At 32.0% G+C, this 20,860-nt stretch overlaps 2 protein-coding genes across 3 annotated transcripts; both read right to left on the bottom strand.

The window, feature by feature from the left end:
• Window positions 1–10,058: 10,058 nt before the first annotated feature.
• LOC101266073 (putative late blight resistance protein homolog R1B-12) lies at window positions 10,059–16,372 on the bottom strand. The gene is made up of 3 exons (XM_019216093.3): window positions 16,242–16,372; window positions 10,417–13,147; window positions 10,059–10,339 (listed from the first exon to the last, which is right to left on the bottom strand). The coding sequence occupies exons 2-3, from the start codon at window positions 13,073–13,075 to the stop codon at window positions 10,329–10,331; spliced, it is 2,670 nt and encodes an 889-aa protein (XP_019071638.1). The 5' UTR covers window positions 13,076–13,147; window positions 16,242–16,372; the 3' UTR covers window positions 10,059–10,328.
• LOC101260277 (putative late blight resistance protein homolog R1B-14) lies at window positions 16,178–20,142 on the bottom strand. 2 transcript variants are annotated; one of them, XM_069290660.1, is made up of 3 exons: window positions 20,028–20,142; window positions 16,705–19,376; window positions 16,178–16,522 (listed from the first exon to the last, which is right to left on the bottom strand). In XM_069290660.1, the coding sequence occupies exons 2-3, from the start codon at window positions 19,301–19,303 to the stop codon at window positions 16,512–16,514; spliced, it is 2,610 nt and encodes an 869-aa protein (XP_069146761.1). In that variant the 5' UTR covers window positions 19,304–19,376; window positions 20,028–20,142; the 3' UTR covers window positions 16,178–16,511. The 2 variants fall into 2 exon arrangements, with proteins under 2 accessions (XP_069146761.1, XP_010327076.1); XM_010328774.4 differs by lacking the exon at window positions 16,178–16,522 and having other exon boundaries at window positions 16,610–19,376.
• Window positions 20,143–20,860: the final 718 nt, after the last annotated feature.

Genomic DNA, 20,860 nt, shown 5'->3' with positions numbered 1-20,860 from the left:
ATGTGAATTCAAAATTTATGAATTCTTCTACAACAGAATAAAATAAACATAATAATTGATCTTTAGTTGACTTAATTAATATCCATTTAATATAAAAAAAAAAAATACAGAATCTTTGCACTTAGGAATTGACTTATGAAAGGTGAAACACATGTACATTCCTTTAGTCTTTAGTCCCTTTTTTGGTCTGTATTTTTATTTTGGGAGAGGGAATAGTGAGGAAACAAAGAGCTAAATCAGCTGATATTGTTGAATTTATATCACACGCAAAAAATTATTTTGTAAAAACATTTTAACCTTACTATTAGATTCTTAGTGAAATATAGTAGTTCTATAATGACTCTTGTTTATATGATTAATTTTAGGTCAAACTTACTTATAAGACATATTATAATAGTAATAGATCGATGTTGCTTGAGCAAAATTTTATTATAATATACACACAAAAAAAAGATATAAAATAACACTAGAAGTTGTCCAGAATTTTTAAACAGACATCTAAAATTTGTGAATATTTTATCACCCCATGAAACTATTTTTAAGTCAGTGTCACGTAGCATTTTCATTTTTGTGAGCCTTCACTTCTTTATTTTGATTCCATAATTCAAGAAATTATCACCGCAAAATAAATTTATCGTGAATATTGAAATGCTTATCGATTTTGATGGTCAAAGAGAGAGAGAGAAGAGTTAAAATTTAAAGGGAGTTTAGGATTTAATGGAGTGTGTCATAATTAAGATGTGAATGAGTCGAGATAATAGAACGCTGATAAAGTTAAGATATTTTTAAAAAAAAAATTAAAAATAACTTTAAGAGCGACTTTATATCTTTTCTCATATACACACAGTAAACTGAATTTAGAAGTATAGTTTATCATAAATAAAATATAATATATATAATCCATGAAGTAAAAGTTTAAATTCATCTTTTTTACTCTTAGGTCATGCTTACATATGATTACATCTATCCTTTGTGTCTCTAGGTCTTATAGAGATGGGACACATTATTTACCTTTTGAATTGAATCTACATAAATACTTTTGTTAAACCACTCAAATGTAAAACCACATTGCCAATTTGAATTAGTCAAGTCCTTGTATAAATTGACTTGACAACATCAATAAGAGACTATAGACTTATTACAAATTTAATTTGATTCGATGGAAACATGCATCTCCTCGGGGTCCGCGTGCCGATTCATACGATATATCATTTATTTTTGTATCTGTAAATTAAAATAGATTGAATTAATAAAATATCTTAGATTAAAAGGAGTCGAGCTAAAATGAACTGAAATGTAAAGTTCAACTCGTTCAATTTTCACTAATTTTTCTTTTAATTCTTATAATTTATCTAAGCGTGAAGTGCCTCATGTATATATATAAATAATTATGTGTTAAACTTGAGCAACATGAGTAGTTATCAACTCATGTTTAAAATAAGTTAAATTGAACATATCAAAATGAAACGAGTTAACAAATAAGTGAATTATTAACCTACTAATTAAGAAGAAGTGCAAGAATCATGTTTTCATAGGCTAGTTTTGTGTCTTTGTTAATAACAAAAAGTTTGATAATCATCAACTTAGAAAAAGTATGAGTTTTATTGACATTTTGCATGTAACTATACATGTTTGGATTTTGCTTTTTGTTGGTTATAATTATTCCAATGCATCAAATCCAATTTAGTTTAAATAGATCAAATATTAAATGTTAGTTTAAACAAATATAGTTTGAGTTTCATTTGAAAAAATGTTGATAACTAGAGTAAACAATATTTTATGTAATTATTAGTAGTAAAAAAATTCAAATTCAAAATTTTAAATTTTATTTTGTAGAGTTTGTACGATATTGAGTGAGTAAATTATAGCAATTTTCTTAATGCTCATTAGTAGCATAAATAACATTTTATGCAATCGATTCGATCCCTATTAGGTTATATAATTTTATTTTTATATTTTAATCTGTTTAACTTTGACGTAACAGGATTAGACTAACTATTAACTGATGTACGTAAATTTTAACATAGATTCTCCACTTTAAAAGATAAAATAAGATAAACATATTTAAAAAGTAAATTACTTATTAGTTACATCAATTAACAATTTAAAATATTTAAAAATTTATACTAAAAATATATACTCGTGCACTTATTATTATAGATGGATTTGATTGAGGAAAAAAACACTAGTTTTTGACAAGGAACCATAAAATGAGAAATTCCATAGGAAAGTTATGCACAAGTGGTTGCAAATTAAATTTATTAATTTCTCTGTTTTAATTTATGCGACATTGTAACCGAATAATAAGAAAAGAAAAAAGTTCAAATTAGGATTTGTTTTGGACAAGGAAATTCCTTATCCAATGTAAAACAGTTCCATTTTCAACTATAATTAGAATTTCAAAATGTTTTAAATTGACTTTGTTACAAATGAAAAAAAGAAAAGCTATATACAAAAAAATGGGACTAACTAAATATATTGTTCACCACGTTTTAATTTACATAGTATGAAAATGTTATAAAAAAGGGAAAACAATTAAATTTATGACTTTTTTAAGAATATAGCAATATTAATGGAGTCAAAAATTTAATTAAGGAGTATCATAATATTAAAAAGGTGAACAAATGTGGAATATTATGTTAACCTAACTAAATAATGTAACCTAATTAAATAATGTAAATTTTTTAATGAACAAGATTTTGTTTAACGTATTTTAATATAAAATAATTTTGCTATTGATCATATACTATTAAAAAAAGGGTAACTTTTACATATTAGCAAACAAAAAATTTATATTTGTATGATATAGCAAAGTTTGCATAATTGTGCTCCATAGCAAACATAAAACTGTATAATTCGCTATACATATACAATTGTATAATTCGCTGGCCTAAATTGTATAATTCGCTGGTCTATTTCACTGCAATTGTATAATTCACTATCCTATTTCACTGCAATTGTATAATGCACAATTGTATAAAATTGAATCGAATTAAAATGTATGTATATTGAATAATTATAAGTGTATAGCAAAAAAATATATATTTTTCTCTCGCTTTGTACAAAAACAGAAACACAATATATATATTTCTGTTGTATAAAGCTAGAAAAAATTGTATTTCACTGTAATTGTATAATTCGTAATTGTATAATTCGTTGGCCTTTTTCTCTGCAATATCTGTATAAAATTTGCATTTTGTCTACAATTGAATTGAAGTAAAATGTTTGTAAATTGTATAATTAAGTGTATAACATGAAGATATATGTTTTTGCATGTGTATATACAATATTCTCTCACTTTATACAAAACAGAAACAGAAACAGAATTTATACACTTCTGTGTATAAAGCGAGAGAGGCGAGCAGAGGGAGAGTGGCGAGTGAGATTTTTGGGAGAGAGGCGCCTGGCAAACTTTGACTAACGTTTGCTATGAAGCACAATCAAATCAAACCCTAGCTACTCCATTTATTTTAAATTATTAATTTGCTATTATATACAATTTTCTCTTACAAAAATGTGCCACATAAGCTTGAAAACATGATAAGAGTGTCTGATATCATGGATTCAAAAGTCTAATGATGTTGGACATTTTTATAAAATTCTTTGATTGAAAAGAAAAAAAAAATCTAATTTTGGACATAAACCATAGAAAGTTCTGCATTTTGACTTAATTGAGAAGTCATTTTCTCCCAATTTCAGAAACAAGAGTTATTTTTAAAAAAATCTTTCAATTTGAACTTTGCACATTCTCTTAAAAATAATAATTAATATGAGTATTTTAATATATATTATTAAAAAAATTATTATGTTTATGTTGAAAATATTTAGTGATAAGACCCATAGATATTTTAATAAAATTAGTGTGAAAAAAATAAGAGGGTTTTTATATAAAAATTAAGAAGCTTTTCTATATTTTAGTGTGAATCTGTTTTACAGTATGAATTTTTTGGTGAGCTTGTTCGACTCATGGAAAATCGTTTGAACATGAAAAAAATCTATTTTGCCAGCGGGACGATCTAGGTTCACAGCTAAAGTCCTAATGGACGTCCATTAAGACCTTAGTAATGGATCCAGTTCATTCCGCAGAAAAAATGGATGCATTTTAAAGTTCAAACGAGCTCCAAAACAGGTAAATGCAGATTTTGACGATTTTCATGTGCTATAGTCAATGGTTTTTTGTGATCCGAAATTTTCGAAATAAAATGACCAAATTTTTTTATGGACGTTAGTTAAAACCTTTTCTATGGACCCAGTTCGTCCCACGAGGAAAACATGCTTATTCTTAAGTTTAAACGAGCCCCAAATTAAACAAATGCAGATTTTGCCAGTTTTCGTGTACTATAATATACAAATTTTTTGTGATTCAAAATTTTCGAAACTAAATCGATCATGGAAAATGGGTGAGATAATCATGTTTTATAATACAAATTTATTCATCGATTCAGGATAGAAAAAACAGTTAGTTTTAGAAGTGATAATATCCATATTAATTAATGTTTAGTCTTACCTTATAAACTCTTGAGAAATGATTTGGAGAAAAAATAATTAATACCAAAGTTAAAATCATAAAGAAAAAATATATTTTTGTGTTGATACATGCTAAAACTAACAAATATAAATACAAATATATTCTAAACATAGTAGACAAATAAAAGTGAACAAAAAAACTTATTTTTCGAATAAAAAATCGAAGAACTGAACCTGATAGAAAACACCATGAATCTAATAAGACACTAAACTTCCAAAAAAATGAAATTTTACACATCTCAATTGTTTCCATCTTGAATAAGAAGCTATTCTAGTTCCAAAAAGAGCTAGGATTTTCTTGAACATGTTGCATGTTTGTATTTTGACTTGGAGTTGTTAATATCTCTAATGCATCAAATTCAATTATGTAGTCCCATAATTGCATTTGAGAATACTCCATATAATTGTTGCAACATGGCCCATAAATCAACTCTTTCATCTTATCACAAAAACTTGTAGATCTAAATTCCTTTCTTGAATCTATGTTAATCATATCCACCTAAAATAAATCAAATAATATTAGTAATATGTTAGTTCTAGTTCGGAATAAAACAATAGTTAAGACAACTAAGGGTTGTTTCTTTGTTTCAACTGTTTTTTTTTCATGTACAAAATAACTTCAACTTACGAATACTAAATCGTTTTTTTCAAATATCAACTGATTCATGTCGAAAACTTTAACTTTTCCAACGTTACCTTAGTTTCATGAGAAATATGCAATGTAGAGTACTTTCCATTGAGTTGAAAGCTTGTAAACATAACTTCAACACCTTCCTCATGGCATAATCTAATGATGTTATTATATTATTAAGTCTAGTTATTAAAACAACGACCATGTTTGGGCCCATTTCATGGAATTCAATATGAGGGGTTGACTTTATAGTTGGGCCGGGCTCATTAGTTGGATTGAATGATTGGGCCTTCTTTAGGCCCATTTTCAACTCTTCCAAGTGTTTCTTGTTCATCTCCAAATTTATTTTCAAGTTTTCTATGTAATTAACTGCTGCATCTATTTGATTTGACACTGACATTGCCTCCTGCAACATTCAAAATTGTATTAGAAGAACAAATACGGATTCAGAAGTTTGAAGTTTATAAGTTCTGAATTCTATAGTTACTTCAAGTAGTTCGATCCAAAATAAAAACTTGTAAAACAAATATAGAATTCAAATCAAAACTACTGAATTCTACGAAATACCGTTTACATTATGTATTCTACCGGGCGATCCATGCATGCAAAAAATGTTTTTGCCAAGAGCAAGTAATATGGGAAAATGAGAATTAATTCAATGCATGCAATAGCATAACTACGATTTAAATTTAATAGATTCAACTATTTTTGAAAAAAAAACATTGATCAGTTACTACTAATCAATTCGTTGTAATATCAATTATAGGTTCGATCTAATATTTGATTTTATGTTTTCATCGTTGAATACGTTGCACTTTCAAAAAACATAATAAGTTTAATAGTGTAAACTTTAAAAGAACCAACCTTAGTAGTAGGGAGCATGGAATGAAGTTGATTATAGAGATTCTTCATATAATTCCTTCTATTTTTCTCCACATTTTTCCTTTTTATTTTTGGACATAATTTAGACTTTAGGTTATAACTTTCCATTTTTTTCTATAAAGTATTACTACTATTTTTTTGAAACTTTTTGCCTAAAAATGTACTTTATATACCACCAAGGCAGCTGGTTGGGTCCCCTTTGGGACATCATGCATATGAGGGAAAAAAAAATTAGTTAGATATGTTGTAATTAAAAAGTCATGTACACATAATAACAAAAATATTTTTTAACGGCAATAAATAGATATATTAATAAAAAATACTAAAGTTTTTACTAACATTAGTTTAGTGTCATTAGATCGAATATCACTAAATATTTTAGGAACATATATAAAGAATGATAATTACCGCTAAAATAACATATTTAGTGACAATTGAGCTATTGCCGCTAAAACTACATATAATAATGATAAGCATTAAGATACGGGGTAGGATGTACGCATAGAGCTTACCCAAACCTTTGTAGAGTAGAGACTATATATTTCTGATAGATCCTCAACTGAAGAAAAAAAATTGTTTGTAATACATAGTATAGAGGTATTAAATTGAGTAGACACATTATTCTGAAAAGTCATCCTTTTAAGTTCTATAAATAGGACTCTCTTGAAGTAGTATAAGGAAAAATCGATATGAGCGATATTTCTTTAAAAAAAATATGGACAACTCAAAGTAATTTGATTTCTTATTCATTTATGTTTCTTATTATTGTAACAAAGAAAAGTAATGAAAGAAAATAACGATAACAAAATAATTCAAAAAATAAAGCAACAAATAATATGAAGATATAAGATCTTAACAAATAATTAAATTCACTATTTGTGATTTTGACTTGTAAAAGTTGAAACACATGTACGTTTATTTAGGATCTTTTGTTCCATTAAAGAGCTGAAATTGTTGAAATATATTTAAATCACGTATTATTAAATAGTTTAGGAATTTAATTAGCTAATAATTGGAGATAATCAGATAAAAAAAATATTGTTAGATTTTTTTTTTTTTTTTTATAAAAATTCAAACTAATGATTTTGTCATTTTTTTCTTTACCCTCTTGTTACTAAAAAGGTGACAACGTAACATAAATGTTTTTATTTATTTTTATTTCAAATATTGTTTAGGCTTAAATATCTTGGGATGAGCTAATGTTAACAATTTAAATAAATAAAAAATTGTCTTTGAGAATTAATAAAAGAACTAATCAATTAGTTACAAAAGAATTCAATTCAACTACATTTTTGTCAAGTATTTTTAGATTAAAATGTGAAAAGAGGCGTATTTTTGAAGAAAAAAAAGTGACTGACATTTTTAGTGAAGGAATATTGATTGTATTGAATTGTTAACCTAATAAAGGAATACATGGGAGATATATATAGGAGATATAGGAAGGAGTACTAATCCTAATAGGACTAGGATTAGTACACAGTAAATACTAACATTATTTAATACTATTTATTTAATACTATATGTTATTATTTAGACTAAGAAATATATAAAATAAAGATATTTTTGAGTCATTTTCTTATTTTTAAAATCGACTTACTTACATAACGTAGTACAGTAAAAGACTGATGTCAACTCTTTTTTTTCTTTTTTATTTGTTCCATTTCATTTTCACGAGTCAAACAACCTAAACTTCGACCATTATTAAGAATCACTATTTTTTTTGTTGAAATTTCCCATGAAAAAAAGGTTTCATAGCTATTCTATAGATACTTCGATTGAATCAGTGAGAAAAGAAAAGAAAAATGTTTAGTGGTTATTTCAATAGGAATATGTTTCTCAAAATGTGTTTTTTCGGTGAGCTGGTTTGATAGAAATGGAGTGGAAAAATTATATTTTATAGCATAAATTTCTCATTGAGTCACGTTAGAGAAAACCTCCATTTAAATTCTATTGTGGACTAAAATTCTAAGATGCATTTCGTTTATTACATTAATACGAGAACAATTGCAACTTATAGTATTTTTCATACAATTTTTTTAATTTTATTTATTTTTAAAAGTTGATCAAATTGACTCATAAATCAAAATATGACAAGCAAAAAAGAACCGAACGAGGAAGAACTAAATCCCTTTGTTATAGCACTCAAATGTAAAAGCATTTAATTTCGACAACGACGACTATGACTTGTGGAAATATGCATACATATAATGTTTGTTAAACTTAACATGAGAATAAATAATTAAAGACCTAAAAGAGGATTAAAAGTCATAACCAAAAGATAATTAGGTGAGGGTGTGGGGTTAAAAATAGTACTTCTTTCGTCCGGTATTGTTTGTCATGGTTTCTATTTTTAGAGTCAAAATGTAAAAAGTTTGACTAACATTTTAAAATGTATTTTTTCATCATATTAATATACCAGTGTTTTAAAAGGCGAAGGCGTGAGGCGAGGCGTTTTATACAGTAATGGGGCGAGGCGTAAGCCTCGAGATACGGGGCGTAAGTCCCATGAATTTACGAGGCGTAGTCGCATGTATACTCAATTTTATAGTTCTATTACCAATAAAATAAGCAAAAGCAAACTTTTCAATGAATTATGATTTTTATGTGAGATAAGAATTAATATTCAATAATGAAGAAAAAATGATTAAAATTATTATTTGAGAAATATCAGTAATCAATAATAAATATATGATTTAAAGAAAAAAAAAAATTAAAAAAATAAGTAAAAAACGCCCCGACGTACGTTTTTACGCCCAGGACTTACGTTTTTATGTTCAGAGCTTACGCCTCAAATTTTAGGAGTTATGCCTTATGAATCTACGTTTTTAATTTACGCCCCAGAGCGTTTTTGGTACGCCTCGTCCCGAAACTCGCCCCAAAAACGTTTTTGGAAACACTGTAATATACAAAAAAAAATGCAATTTATAATACTTTTCATATAGTTTTAGAATATATATCTAAGTTTTTTTGTTTAAAATATCGAATTAATATAATCTAATTAAACTTTAAATATTAATCAAATTAATTTTCGCAAAATATAACATGATAAATAATTTCAAACGAAAAGAAGTATATATGTGGTGGGGTTCATAGTCGAATCAGACAACAACGATACATGATAAGAAAAATAGGTCAAATATGACTCAACAACGTTAAATATTTAATGGTGCCTTCTAAAATCAATCTTATGACTTGAGGGCCAAATAAAGGGAAATTTTGGACATTTGTTGAAAAAGTCTTATCAATAAATTAAATTACTAAATTTTGTCTCATGTAAGACAAAATCAACTTTTTAAAGGGTAATGTGAATAAAGAAAATTATTTTGCTCCAATCATACTCAGTTTAAGGGGTGTGTACACAAATTGATTTGAGTCTCTTAAAAAAAATACTCTCAAATAATTTTTTAAATTTTTAAGTCAAAACAAATTAATTATGTTTGATATTTAATGTTGATTTGATTCTATTTTTTTGTGATCACCCATTCAATGTTGTTATATGGAGTGAGTAAATCAAATCAAACAATAAATCAAATTGAACAAAATCTAGTGATTTTATAAAAAATTGGTTATTGATTCAGTTTCAGTTTTTTAATATTAATTTATTGGATAAATTGATTATCCATTAAAATTGTAGTAATTTACTATTTTATTCCTCAATAACATTCAAAATAGTCAATACCTTTCTAGTCGTTATATTGTCTTTTAGCCTTTAATTTACACTTTATAGTGATTTTCAATTCAAAACTTCACATTATCCAAAATGTTAATAACTAAAGTAAAAACCATATTTCTCTTAATTTTCTTCGTGTTACGATTTTTTTCATGTTAGCTATTACTATTTCAATTGTATGAGCGTCTGTAAAGTTACATCATTGTCTCATAGTATCAAATTGTTCTATAAGCATTTTTTATTGATTAAACCATAAACCGAATCGTTAAGGACCAAAATCAACAGACAAAAAAATCGATAAAAATATCTTATTGATTTAGCATATTTAAAAATAAATTGAGGAGAAACTTTGGGGTAAAAAATAATACTTCGTATTCCTCGAAAGAATTCAATATGTGGAAAATTGTAAGCAATAATATTCATATGGTACAAGAAACTTGTAAACATAGCTTCTTTACCCATCCACGCTATATTTTTCCAACAACATATCCAATGTAATTTCAGAGGTGAAGTCTGCGGAGAGTAGGGTGCAAGTAAACCTTACCTCTACCTCATGTAGGTAGTATTGAAACCTTTGCGTTAGCCTCTATGCTTGTTGAGGCGAAATGAACGCAGACCTTAAGTTTCAGCTGCAACACAATGCAGAACAAAAAAGTTACTATAGGATGGTATACGCGTTGGTTCAACGAATGCATGTAAAACTTACGGTTACAAAATTTGTGGATTCGCACCACAAGATCGTCATTTCCCATGCTGTGTTGTTCTTCTTGAATCCTATTTGCAGAGACATCAGCAGAAGAGCTACAGTGATACAATTCGATGAACTGCAATGTAGGTATTTCCGCTACATCATCAGGAATCTCAGAGAGGCAATAACAGTTCTTCAGAACAAGACTCTCAAGCTTAGGGAACTGAATAGAATCGACTATCCAGTGGATAAGATCAGTACCATCCAACAGTAGGAACTTTAGCTGCTGAAAACGTTCGTCAGTTGACTCCCATTCTGATCCTTGGAAAGCATAATCCTTCAGCTTAAGCACCTCAAGTTCCGGTAACATACAGAGTATTGTCATTTGGTTCCATGGAAGTTGGCACCCCCGCAACGTCAACTTCTTGAGGGTTGGCGGGAAAACATCACGTTCTTTAAGTATCCAGGGTTTAATAAAGAAGCACTTGAGTGTTTCAAGTTTTTCCAACAGAACCAGCTTCTTGAGTTTTCGAGACATCTTTTTAGCAGTCAAGTGCTCTTCTTCACTTTCACGAATTCCCAACTTCTTCAGTTTGGGCATGCCTTTGAAGATGCGCCTTTTGATACTACCAAAGGTAATGTAAGAGAGGGTTTGTAGCTTGGTTAATCCCAGATTAGAGCGACTAAACTCACTCGGATGATAAGAAAAGGTTGGCCACCTGGTTAATCCAAGATTAGAGCGACTAGACGTGCCTTGATGATCTTTTTGTTCAGATTGAACATAACGAAAGTAGCAGCATTTCCTGAAATAGAGATGCCTTAATGGTTCAATCTCCCATATCTCTGCCGGCAAACAAATACTAGCCTGGTGACTGTAACGAATTAGTGTCTGAAGATACCTAAGATTGCATATTGATGGAGGGAGCATAGTAAAACTGGCAAGGGCAAGATACCTCAGTGAAAATAGTTGCCATATTTCACATGGTAGATGGTCAAATGGCTGAAAAGATATATCCAAAACTGTTAACCATGTGAAGTTAGTAAAGGTGATAAACGAATCAACCTGAGAACAGGATCCAGGAGTTCCATCTCTTCCAAAACAAAGAAAGGAACTTGCATGAGGAAGTGAAGGTTGATTAAAAATGACCTCTAAATGTGTCGATGAAGCTCTGTTAAAATTGAAAATGATACGATGCTCAAAAGATGCCACGGATGGAGAAAGAACCACATTTGATTTAGTAAAGTAGATTGATCTCTCCTTCCATGCTTCTCGTATGATTAAATCATGCAACAGATCATGAACCTCGCATGTTTTGACTTTGCCACTTGAGGTCCTTTTCTTAACCATAATTAGACTTCTATCTATAAGATCTTTTAGGTATCCCTCAGCAACTTCTTCGAAGTCCATTTCAAATGTGTATTCTAGAAATTCCGCTGCAATCCATAGCTTGATTAGTCTTGAAACACTAATCTCATAGTCTTTTGGAAAAGCTCCCATATACAGGAAGCATGGCTTCAGGTGATGTGGCAAATGTTTATAACTCAACGCAAGTAAGTCCATGCATTCTTCTGTTTCCCGACTCACAATTAAACCAATTTTATGTGCCACGTCTTCCCAACAATTTTCCGTCTTGCTAATCTTGGAACAAAATCCAGCCACCACAACTATTGCTAGTGGTAGTCCTTGACATTTCCCAACAATTTGCTTTGTAGCTTTCTCCAGTTCAAGGGGGCAATTCTCCCTTCCAAACACCTTCAAGTTGAACAACTTCAAGCTCCGGTCCACACTTAGGCACCGCATGTAATGAGGAGGACTGCCTGAGCTAGCATAGATACCAACATTTGCTAGCCGACTAGTAAGTATGACACGGCTTCCATTTTTGTCATCTGGAAAAGATCTTTTCACGACATCCCATGCAGTGGTGTCCCACACATCATCCATTGCAATGAGATATCTCCTTCCTTTCAAACTTCTGTAAACTTGTTCTGCCAATTGCTCAGTACTTTTTAGGTAAGTGTAGTCATTGACCAGTGAAAAACACCGCAAGATGCCCAACAACATTTCTCTATGTTGATGCATTTGAGATACAGTAATCCAAGCACGAACGTAGAAGTGATGCTCCATGTAAATATCATCATAAACTTTTCTAGCAAGAGTCGTTTTGCCAATCCCTCCCATACCAACAATTGAGACGACATCTAGCTTTGAAGGAGGCCCTATAAGCCGAGATTTGACAGTCATTAAGTCATTATCAAGGTCTAATACAGTAGCTTGGAGATGGGGACTGCATTCTGAATCACTCTCCACGGTATCCCGTGTTGGTAGAGCATCATTTTCATTTCGAGCATTCATAACCTTCATCAAATATGCCTTTATGCTATTGGAACCTTCAGTCACTACCTCGTTCTGGAACTCTTCCCAACTTCTCGGATAGAAACCAGTTCTACTCTTTTTCAATTTATATAAGTCGATACTACCTAGAAGTTCAGTTGCCATACATTTAACCTGCTTTTCCAAATGTTCCACTTCTTCTGGAGCATTTTTAATTGACAAAGAGTCCTCCAAAAGTGCATGCCAGGAACTGACTGCTTGACGTAATGCAGGGTAACGAGAATTGTCACCTTTCAGCATTTCCTGCAGTTTTTGTTGAAGAGATACGACAGCAGCATGAGCCATTCCTCTTCTTCCCTCCCGCAGATTGATTTTTTAATTTGAATGAGATTATTCTATGTTGTGCTTAAATTGGCCCTGCAAATATTCCATTTAGACTGATTTTTGTAAGAGAAAACAGAAGGGTAAAGGCAAGAAGGATAAAGAAATAGGAAATTAACTTGCATAAATTTCAGTATATTTATGATGACACAAGCTAAATATTTCCACTGATGTAATTACACACAAGTCCAACGTCCAAATCTGCGATACTGGCATTTACTGTGGACTCTTGATGAGGAAGAGAAGTCGAAAAATCAAACAGCTAAAAGCAAAAGAAGAAAAAAAGAACTTTGTTAACCTGTCATCCGAAACTCACTGGTTTAACTAACTCGAATTCATGCTCAAAATCCTGAACCCACCTTTGGACCCTTAGTGCCACCAAAGGGTGAAGGCTCTATACCAGGAGTTTATCCATTATCAAAACTCACTGGTTTAACTAAATCAGAAATGCTTTTCCAAAAACCAATAACATACTAAAATCAGATTTTCTTTTTAAAAAGAGTACTTAAAGCAAATACGACAGCAACAACAACATACAACGAAACAAAAACACCTAAAGAAAATATTCTCATAAATAGTTTCCAAAGCTTTTTCACAGATCAATTAGCTCTCCAAAGTCAAACCAAAGCCAAATATATAAGATTTCTTCAAAAACATTTCTTAACCAGAACAGAGAAGGTTCACCAAAATCTCAAGTAATCTTATAAGAGTTCAGATTCCGAAGGATGACCGTACTTCTTAAAAAACCAAAACAGCTAGCAACTAATATTATTTTTTCTGATGAGTGCAAGCAACTAAAATTATATCATTTAAAAAAGTCCAACACTCCAGAATAGCAACAGAGAAAACAACAATCAACAACACATAGCTAGTATAATCCCTACCTTCACGGGATAGAGAGGTTGTTATGATAGATAAAGAAAAGAACAGGCAACAACAACATAGCTAGCATAGTCCCTACGTTCGTGGGATAGAGAGGCTGTTCTGATAGACAGAAAAAATAACAATCAACAAAAACATAGATAGTATAGTCCCTACCTTCGTGGGATAGAGAGGTTGTTCCGATAGACAGAGAAAATAACAATCAACAAAACGTAGCTAGTTTAGTCCCTACCTTCGTGACATAGAGAGATTGTTTTGATAGACAGAGAAAATAACAATTAACAACAACATACATAGTATAGTCCCTAGTCCCTACGTTCGTGGGATAGAGAGGTTGTTCTGACAGACGGAGAAAATAACAATCAATTTATATATATTCAGAGTTGTAAATTCAGAACAAACATACCAGTCACTGAGCTGAAAAAGATCACAAATGAAAACACCAAGTGGAAGATGTAATCAAGTAGAATAAAGAAGTACAGGAATTTGTACAAGTGTTAGCAAAGCAAAAGTAATGTTGTAAAGAATATGCATCAAGAGGAATGGGAATAAGATGAAAACAAATGATCAATAATTGATCTTTCACTTTCAACTTGTCAATTTTTAAGCAACCCCACACAATATAAAATCTTCTCATCTGTTTGACTTGAGCAACACCATATAATCCTTTCTTATTCTTTTACTTTTGCTTTCTATTCTCCAAAAGGAATCTACATTTTCATCTGAAAAAAGGTTTTATTTTATTTTTAATAATTAACATCTATTTTAATTTCTGTTTTTTACTACATGATGCTAAAAGTTACACTGTAATTACATTATAACAAACATACATATCATTATGACTACTATATTGTGTAATTACTAGGATGTGCAGGTTGATAATTTTTAAGGTGATTTCTAAACACACTCTACATAAGAGGGAGGAAAGAATGTCCATTGCAGAAGAGTTAGGTAATCAGGACAATTAAATCTTTGATTCAAATTGAGGAAGGAGTATGATCTTCAACTTGTATATACATTGTGAAGAGGTCCATCAACAGTCTCCTTATAAATATATTGATGTAGTTTTGCACCGTATAGTGAATATTGATGTAATCATCAAATAGTTGGGACATGGTGAGGATATGAAGTACATAGAAATAGGAAAGTGCAATACTAGAAAGTTTGAGAGCATGTCCAACCCTATCACTAGGATGGAGCTAGAGGGATGTAAGGATTCATTTAAACCCCCTAAGTAATAAAATTACACAATATACAAGGTCATAAAAATATTTCAAATGTTATATGGCAGAGGGTGAACCCCTTGGTGAGAATCCTGTCTCTGCCACTGCACTATCCAGCTAACCTGTTTCATACATGTGCACCATATCAAAGGATGAGTAAAGGCAAAACTGCATGTAAATATGATAAAAAGAACAGTATCCTATCACAAACATAAATACAATGTTAGCATGCAATTTAAGACAGAGATTTCAGATCAAGAAGAAAACATATACTTGCTACCAAACTATCTTAGGGAAGTTGAGAAATTAGACAATGTGCTGCATAACTAGTGATCAACAATATTACCATGAATAGATAATTAGGACAGCATGGAACAGCGAAAAATACAGGGTTAAGATCAGTGCTATCAAACCAATTGCATTGTCACTTAAAAGTGATAAAGCAAAGTGCAACCGTTTGATGGCCCAAACCATGCGCTTAAGATAAAATTGAGCTTCAACGCAGGGTACACAAAGTGATCCTAATAAGTAACTGATGATTCTTTGATTCTCAACTTTATCAACACTGGCCACATAACTGTTTCACAAAACGGTACGTACAAATAGTTGCAACATTTTTCATGTCAATTTGTATACTGGTCAAGGTTTGCATAATTTGACTCTCTAGATGCGAAACATGACAGCTAATATGGGACGGAGGAATTGGCTTTAAGACAAGGACAAATGTGTGATTGGACTCACTCAGCACGTGCACACAAACAAACCGAAAGTTCCATATGAAAATATTATTTCTAAGAGGATTCCAATCCCTGAGAAGGTGTCCCCTTCTGTCAGTCCTAATGATATGCGTGCTGAATGAACAAATTAAATCATTTTAGTATTAGTCAACCAATATAACCAGAGATGGAGTGAGGACTTCCCTTAGGGGAGTCAAAATATAAAGGATACACCGACAAAAAAGTCAAGGAAATTCACCATATGAATAAAAATTTTACTTATCTACACAGAATAACTTTTGAGCAAACCTTGGAGAAGGTGGTTCGACCAATATTCAATACGTAGGCCCACCACTGTATGTACATAGTATCATCCCAAAAAAACCAAGTTGATGAATCATTCCTGGGAAGAGATTCACTTCCCTGGGAGAAAAAAAGGTTTTGTATCATAACTGCGACCTAAATAACTCTTGATATCCTCAGCAGTCACAAAAGAATTAGACGTTTAGAAGTTGAAACCTCTGCATTAGCCTCATTGCTTGTCAAGGCAGCACGCCAAATTTAAAACAAATGCAGGCCTTAGGGTTCAGCTGCAACACAATAAATGTTACTCTACAGTTTATAGACCGCGGATGTGGAAATATACAAAGGTTTAGACTTTAGATAGAGCAAAAACATTATTATGGGATGGTATTAGTTGATTTTGTAGTTTGTGCAAAAGAAAGTTTTATTCAATGCACCAGAGAATTTGATGAATGAATATAACACTCACAGTTTGGGAATTTGTGGATCCGCACCACAAGATCATCATTTCCCATGCTAATTTGTTCTTCTCGAATCCTATTTGCAGAGTCGTCAGCTGAAGAGCTACAGTGATACAATTCAATGAACAGCAGTGTAGGTATTTCCGCTACATCATCAGGAATCTCATACAGGCAACCACAGTTCTTCAGAACAAGATTCTCAAGCTTAGGGAATTGAATAGAACTGGCTTTCCAGTGGATAAGATCAGTCCCATCTAACAGTAGGAATTTTAGCTGTTGAAAACGTTCGTCAGTTGATTCCCATTCTGATCCTTGGAAAGCATAATGCTTGAGCTTGAGCACCTCGAGTTTGGGTAACTTGCACAGTATCGTCATTTGGTCCCATGGAAGTTGGCACCCCCGCAACGTCAATTTCTTGAGGGTTGGTGGGAAAACATCACATTGTTTAGGTAACCATGGTTTGATAAAGAAACCCTTGAATGTTTCAAGGTGCTCCAACAGAACCAGTTTCTTGAGGTTTCCAGACATTTGCTCAGCTGTCAAGCACTCTTCTTCACTTTCACGAATTCCTAACTTCTTCAACTTGTGCATGCGTTTGAGGACGCGTCTTTTTATACTACCAAAGGTAATGTAAGAGATGGTTCGTAGCTTGGTTAATGCAAGATTAGAGTGTCTAGAACTTCCCAGAGAATCTTTTTGTATAGATTGAACAATAGGAAAGTAGCAGCATTTCCTGAAATAGAGATGCCTTAAGTTTTTGATCTCCCATATCTCTGCCGGCAAACAAATACTAGCCTGGTGACTGTATCGAATTAGTGTCTGAAGATACCTAAGATTGCACACTGATGGTGGGAGAACACTAAAACTGGCGAGGGCAAGATACTTCAGTGTAGATAATTTCCATATTTCACAAGGTAAATGGTCAAATGGCTGAAAACATATATCCAATACAGTTAACCATTTGAAGTTAGTAAAGGTGACAAACGAATCAACCTGAGAACAGCATCTAGGAGTTCCATCTCGTCCAAAACAAAGAAAGGAACTTGCACAAGGAAGTAAAGGTTTATCATAGACATGCTTTAAATGTGTTGATGGGGCTCTGTGAAAATTGAAAATGATTCGATGCTCAAAAGATGCCACTGGTGGAGAAAGAATGACATTTGATTTGGTAAAGTAGATTAATCTCTCCTTCCATGCTTCTCGTATGATTAGATCATGCAACAGATCATGAACCTTGCATGTTTTTACTTCGCCACTTGAGGTCAATTTCTTAACCATAATCAGACTTCTATCTATAAGATCTCTTAGGTACCCGTGGGCAACTTCTTCGAAGTCCTTTTCAGGTGTGCGTTTTACGAATTCCGCAGCAATCCATAGCTTCATTAGTTTTGAAACAGTTATCTCAAAGTCTTTTGGAAAAGCTCCCATATACAGGAAGCATGTCTTCAAGTGAAGCGGCAAATGTTTATAACTCAACGCAAGTAAGTCCATGCATTCTTCTGTTTCCCTACTCACAACCAGACCAATTTTATGTGCTACGTCTTCCCAACAGTCTTCCGTCTTGCTAATCTTTGAACAAAATCCCGCCACCACAACTATTGCTAGTGGTAGTCCTTGACATTTCTCGACTATTTGCTTTGTAGCTTTCTCCAGTTCAAGGGGGCAAGTCTCCCTTCCAAACACCTTTAAGTTGAACAACTTCAGGCTCTGGTCCACACTAAGGCACCGCATGTAATGAGGAGGGCTGCCTGAGCTAGCATAGATACCAACATTTGCAAGTCGACTAGTAAGTATGACACGGCTTCCATTTTTCTCATCTGGAAAAGATCTTTTCACAACATCCCATGCATTGGTGTCCCACACGTCATCCATTCCAATGAGATATCTCCTTCCTTTCAAACTTCTGTATACTTGTTCTGCCAATTGCTCAATATTTTTTTGGTAAGTGTTGTCATTAACCAGTGAAAAACACCGCAAAATGCCCAACAACATTTCTCTATGTTGATGCATTTGAGATACAGTAATCCAAGCACGAATGTAGAAGTGATGCTCCATGTAAATATCATCATAAACTTTTCTAGCAAGAGTCGTTTTGCCAATTCCTCCCATGCCAACAATTGAGACGACAGTTAGCTTTGAAGGAGGTCCTATAAGCCGTGATTTGACAGTCATTAAGTCATTATCAAGGTCTAACATAGTAGCTTGGAGATGCGGAATGCATTTTGAATCACTCTCCACGGTATCCTGTGTTGGTAGAGCATCATTATCATTTTGAGCATTCATAACCTTCATCACATATGCCTTTATGCTATCGGAACCTGCAGTCACTACCACTTCCTGGAACACTTTCGAACCTACTGGACTGAAATCAGGTGATCTCTTTTCCAATTCATATAAGTGGATTCCATCTAGAAGTTGAGTTGCCAAATCTTCAACCCACTTCTCCAAATGTTCCACTGCTTCTGGAGCATTTCTAACTGACAGAGAGTCCTCCAAAAAAGCATGCCAGGAACTGACAGCTTCACATAGTCTAGGGTAACGCGAATCGTCTCCTTTCAGCATTTCCTGCAGTTTTTGTTGAAGAGACACGACAGCTGCGTGAGCCATTCCCACTTTTTCCCTCCAACAGATTGTTTTTTTCAGTTTTTATGAGAAATTCTATGTTGTGCTTAAATTGATTCTGCAAATATTCCAATTAGACTAATTTTCGTTAGAGAAAATAAAAAGGAAAAGGGAGAAAAGAAAGATACAGGAGAATTAATTTGCATAAATGTCACTATAATTATAGTGATAAGAGCTAAATATCTCCACTAATGTAATAACACACAAGAGGACTCCAACACTGCGACATTCAAACTACGCTAACTGGGATCAATTTTATTGGCTTTTGAGAAAGAAAAGTTGAGAAATCAAACAAACAACAAAAAGCAAAACAACAACATACCCAGTGTGATCCTATAAGTGAGGTCTGGAGCACAAAAAAAAGTTTTAAAAAGAAAAGGTAAGTTGAAGCAGCCTCATTCTGGCTTCTGAAGCTATACATAACCCCTTGTTGAATATCCCAGTCCTTTTTGTAGCAAATTTGACTAAACATTATAAATATCAGGCAAACACATTATGATGAAGTACCAGTACCACAATTATCCCAGTCTTATTTTTTCTATTCGATTAATTTGAATTTGTACCACGTATAGCATTAGCCCCTTTGATTAGAAAAAAACAAATAGTATTAGAATAAGGAAACATATTTTGATTCTAGGAAACAGCAAGAAAGAAGATATCAATCATTTTGTATATATATTCAGAGGTTGCAAATTCAGAAAAAACATACCTTTAGTTCTCAAAACACCAAGTGGAAGCAGTAATGAAGTGAAATAAGACAGTATACAAGTGTTAGCAGAGCCAAAATAAAAAAAATGATGTGAAGGAGAAACAGTAAGAGAAGTGGGAAAAGAATGAAGTCACTTTCCACACACAATAAAAAAGAAGGAAAGATCACTTTCCAAACTTGTCAATTTCTAGCCATACAATATTAAATATCTCATATTTTTTACTTGAGCAATACTATGCAAGTCTTTCTCCTTTTTCTTTATTGTTTTCTTTCTTTTTTTCTAAAAGAAAATTAAAGGTTCCTTATCTTTGGTAGTAGGGTCAGAATAGTCCTTTTAAGTTTATCAAACGGAGAGCACTTTTGGTTTCCATCAAATATTTATCAAACTCTGATTGAAATGGACCAAAAATAACATAAACTACAAATGGCGTACTTCCAAATGTGAGTTCCCATTAAGTACTTCTCATTTCACTGTTCTAATTAAATTTATCAATTGGAGTTTGGTAAAATATCTGATGAAGAGCAAAAGTGCTCACTTTTGACAAACTTAAAGGACCAAAACTGCTCAAGTGATACTTAAGGGACTATGTTGAATCTACTACCAAAGATAACGGACTATTTACGTTATTTTCTCTAATTACACCTGTACAACCAAACGAGATCCTGGGAATTACACTGTAACTGTATTATGACAAACAGCCATGTCTTTGTAACTACTCCCTCTAGCTTCATTCATGTGGCATCCTATCATTTTTAGTTTGTCCCAATATGAATGTCATCTTTCTATATTTAGAAATAAATCAACTTTAAAATTCTCATTTTACCTATAATGA

The sequence above is a fragment of the Solanum lycopersicum genome, chromosome 10 (genome assembly GCF_036512215.1).
Source record: "Solanum lycopersicum chromosome 10, SLM_r2.1".
Classification (NCBI taxonomy): domain Eukaryota; kingdom Viridiplantae; phylum Streptophyta; class Magnoliopsida; order Solanales; family Solanaceae; genus Solanum; species Solanum lycopersicum.
This window is presented reverse-complemented; position numbering and strand designations above follow the sequence as displayed.

Bases quoted from the DNA above. Each gene is read 5' to 3' on its own strand.
- LOC101260277 (XM_010328774.4), bottom strand. From the start codon at position 19,303: ATGGCTCACGCAGCTGTCGTGTCTCTTCAACAAAAACTGCAGGAAATG.
- LOC101266073 (XM_019216093.3), bottom strand. From the start codon at position 13,075: ATGGCTCATGCTGCTGTCGTATCTCTTCAACAAAAACTGCAGGAAATG.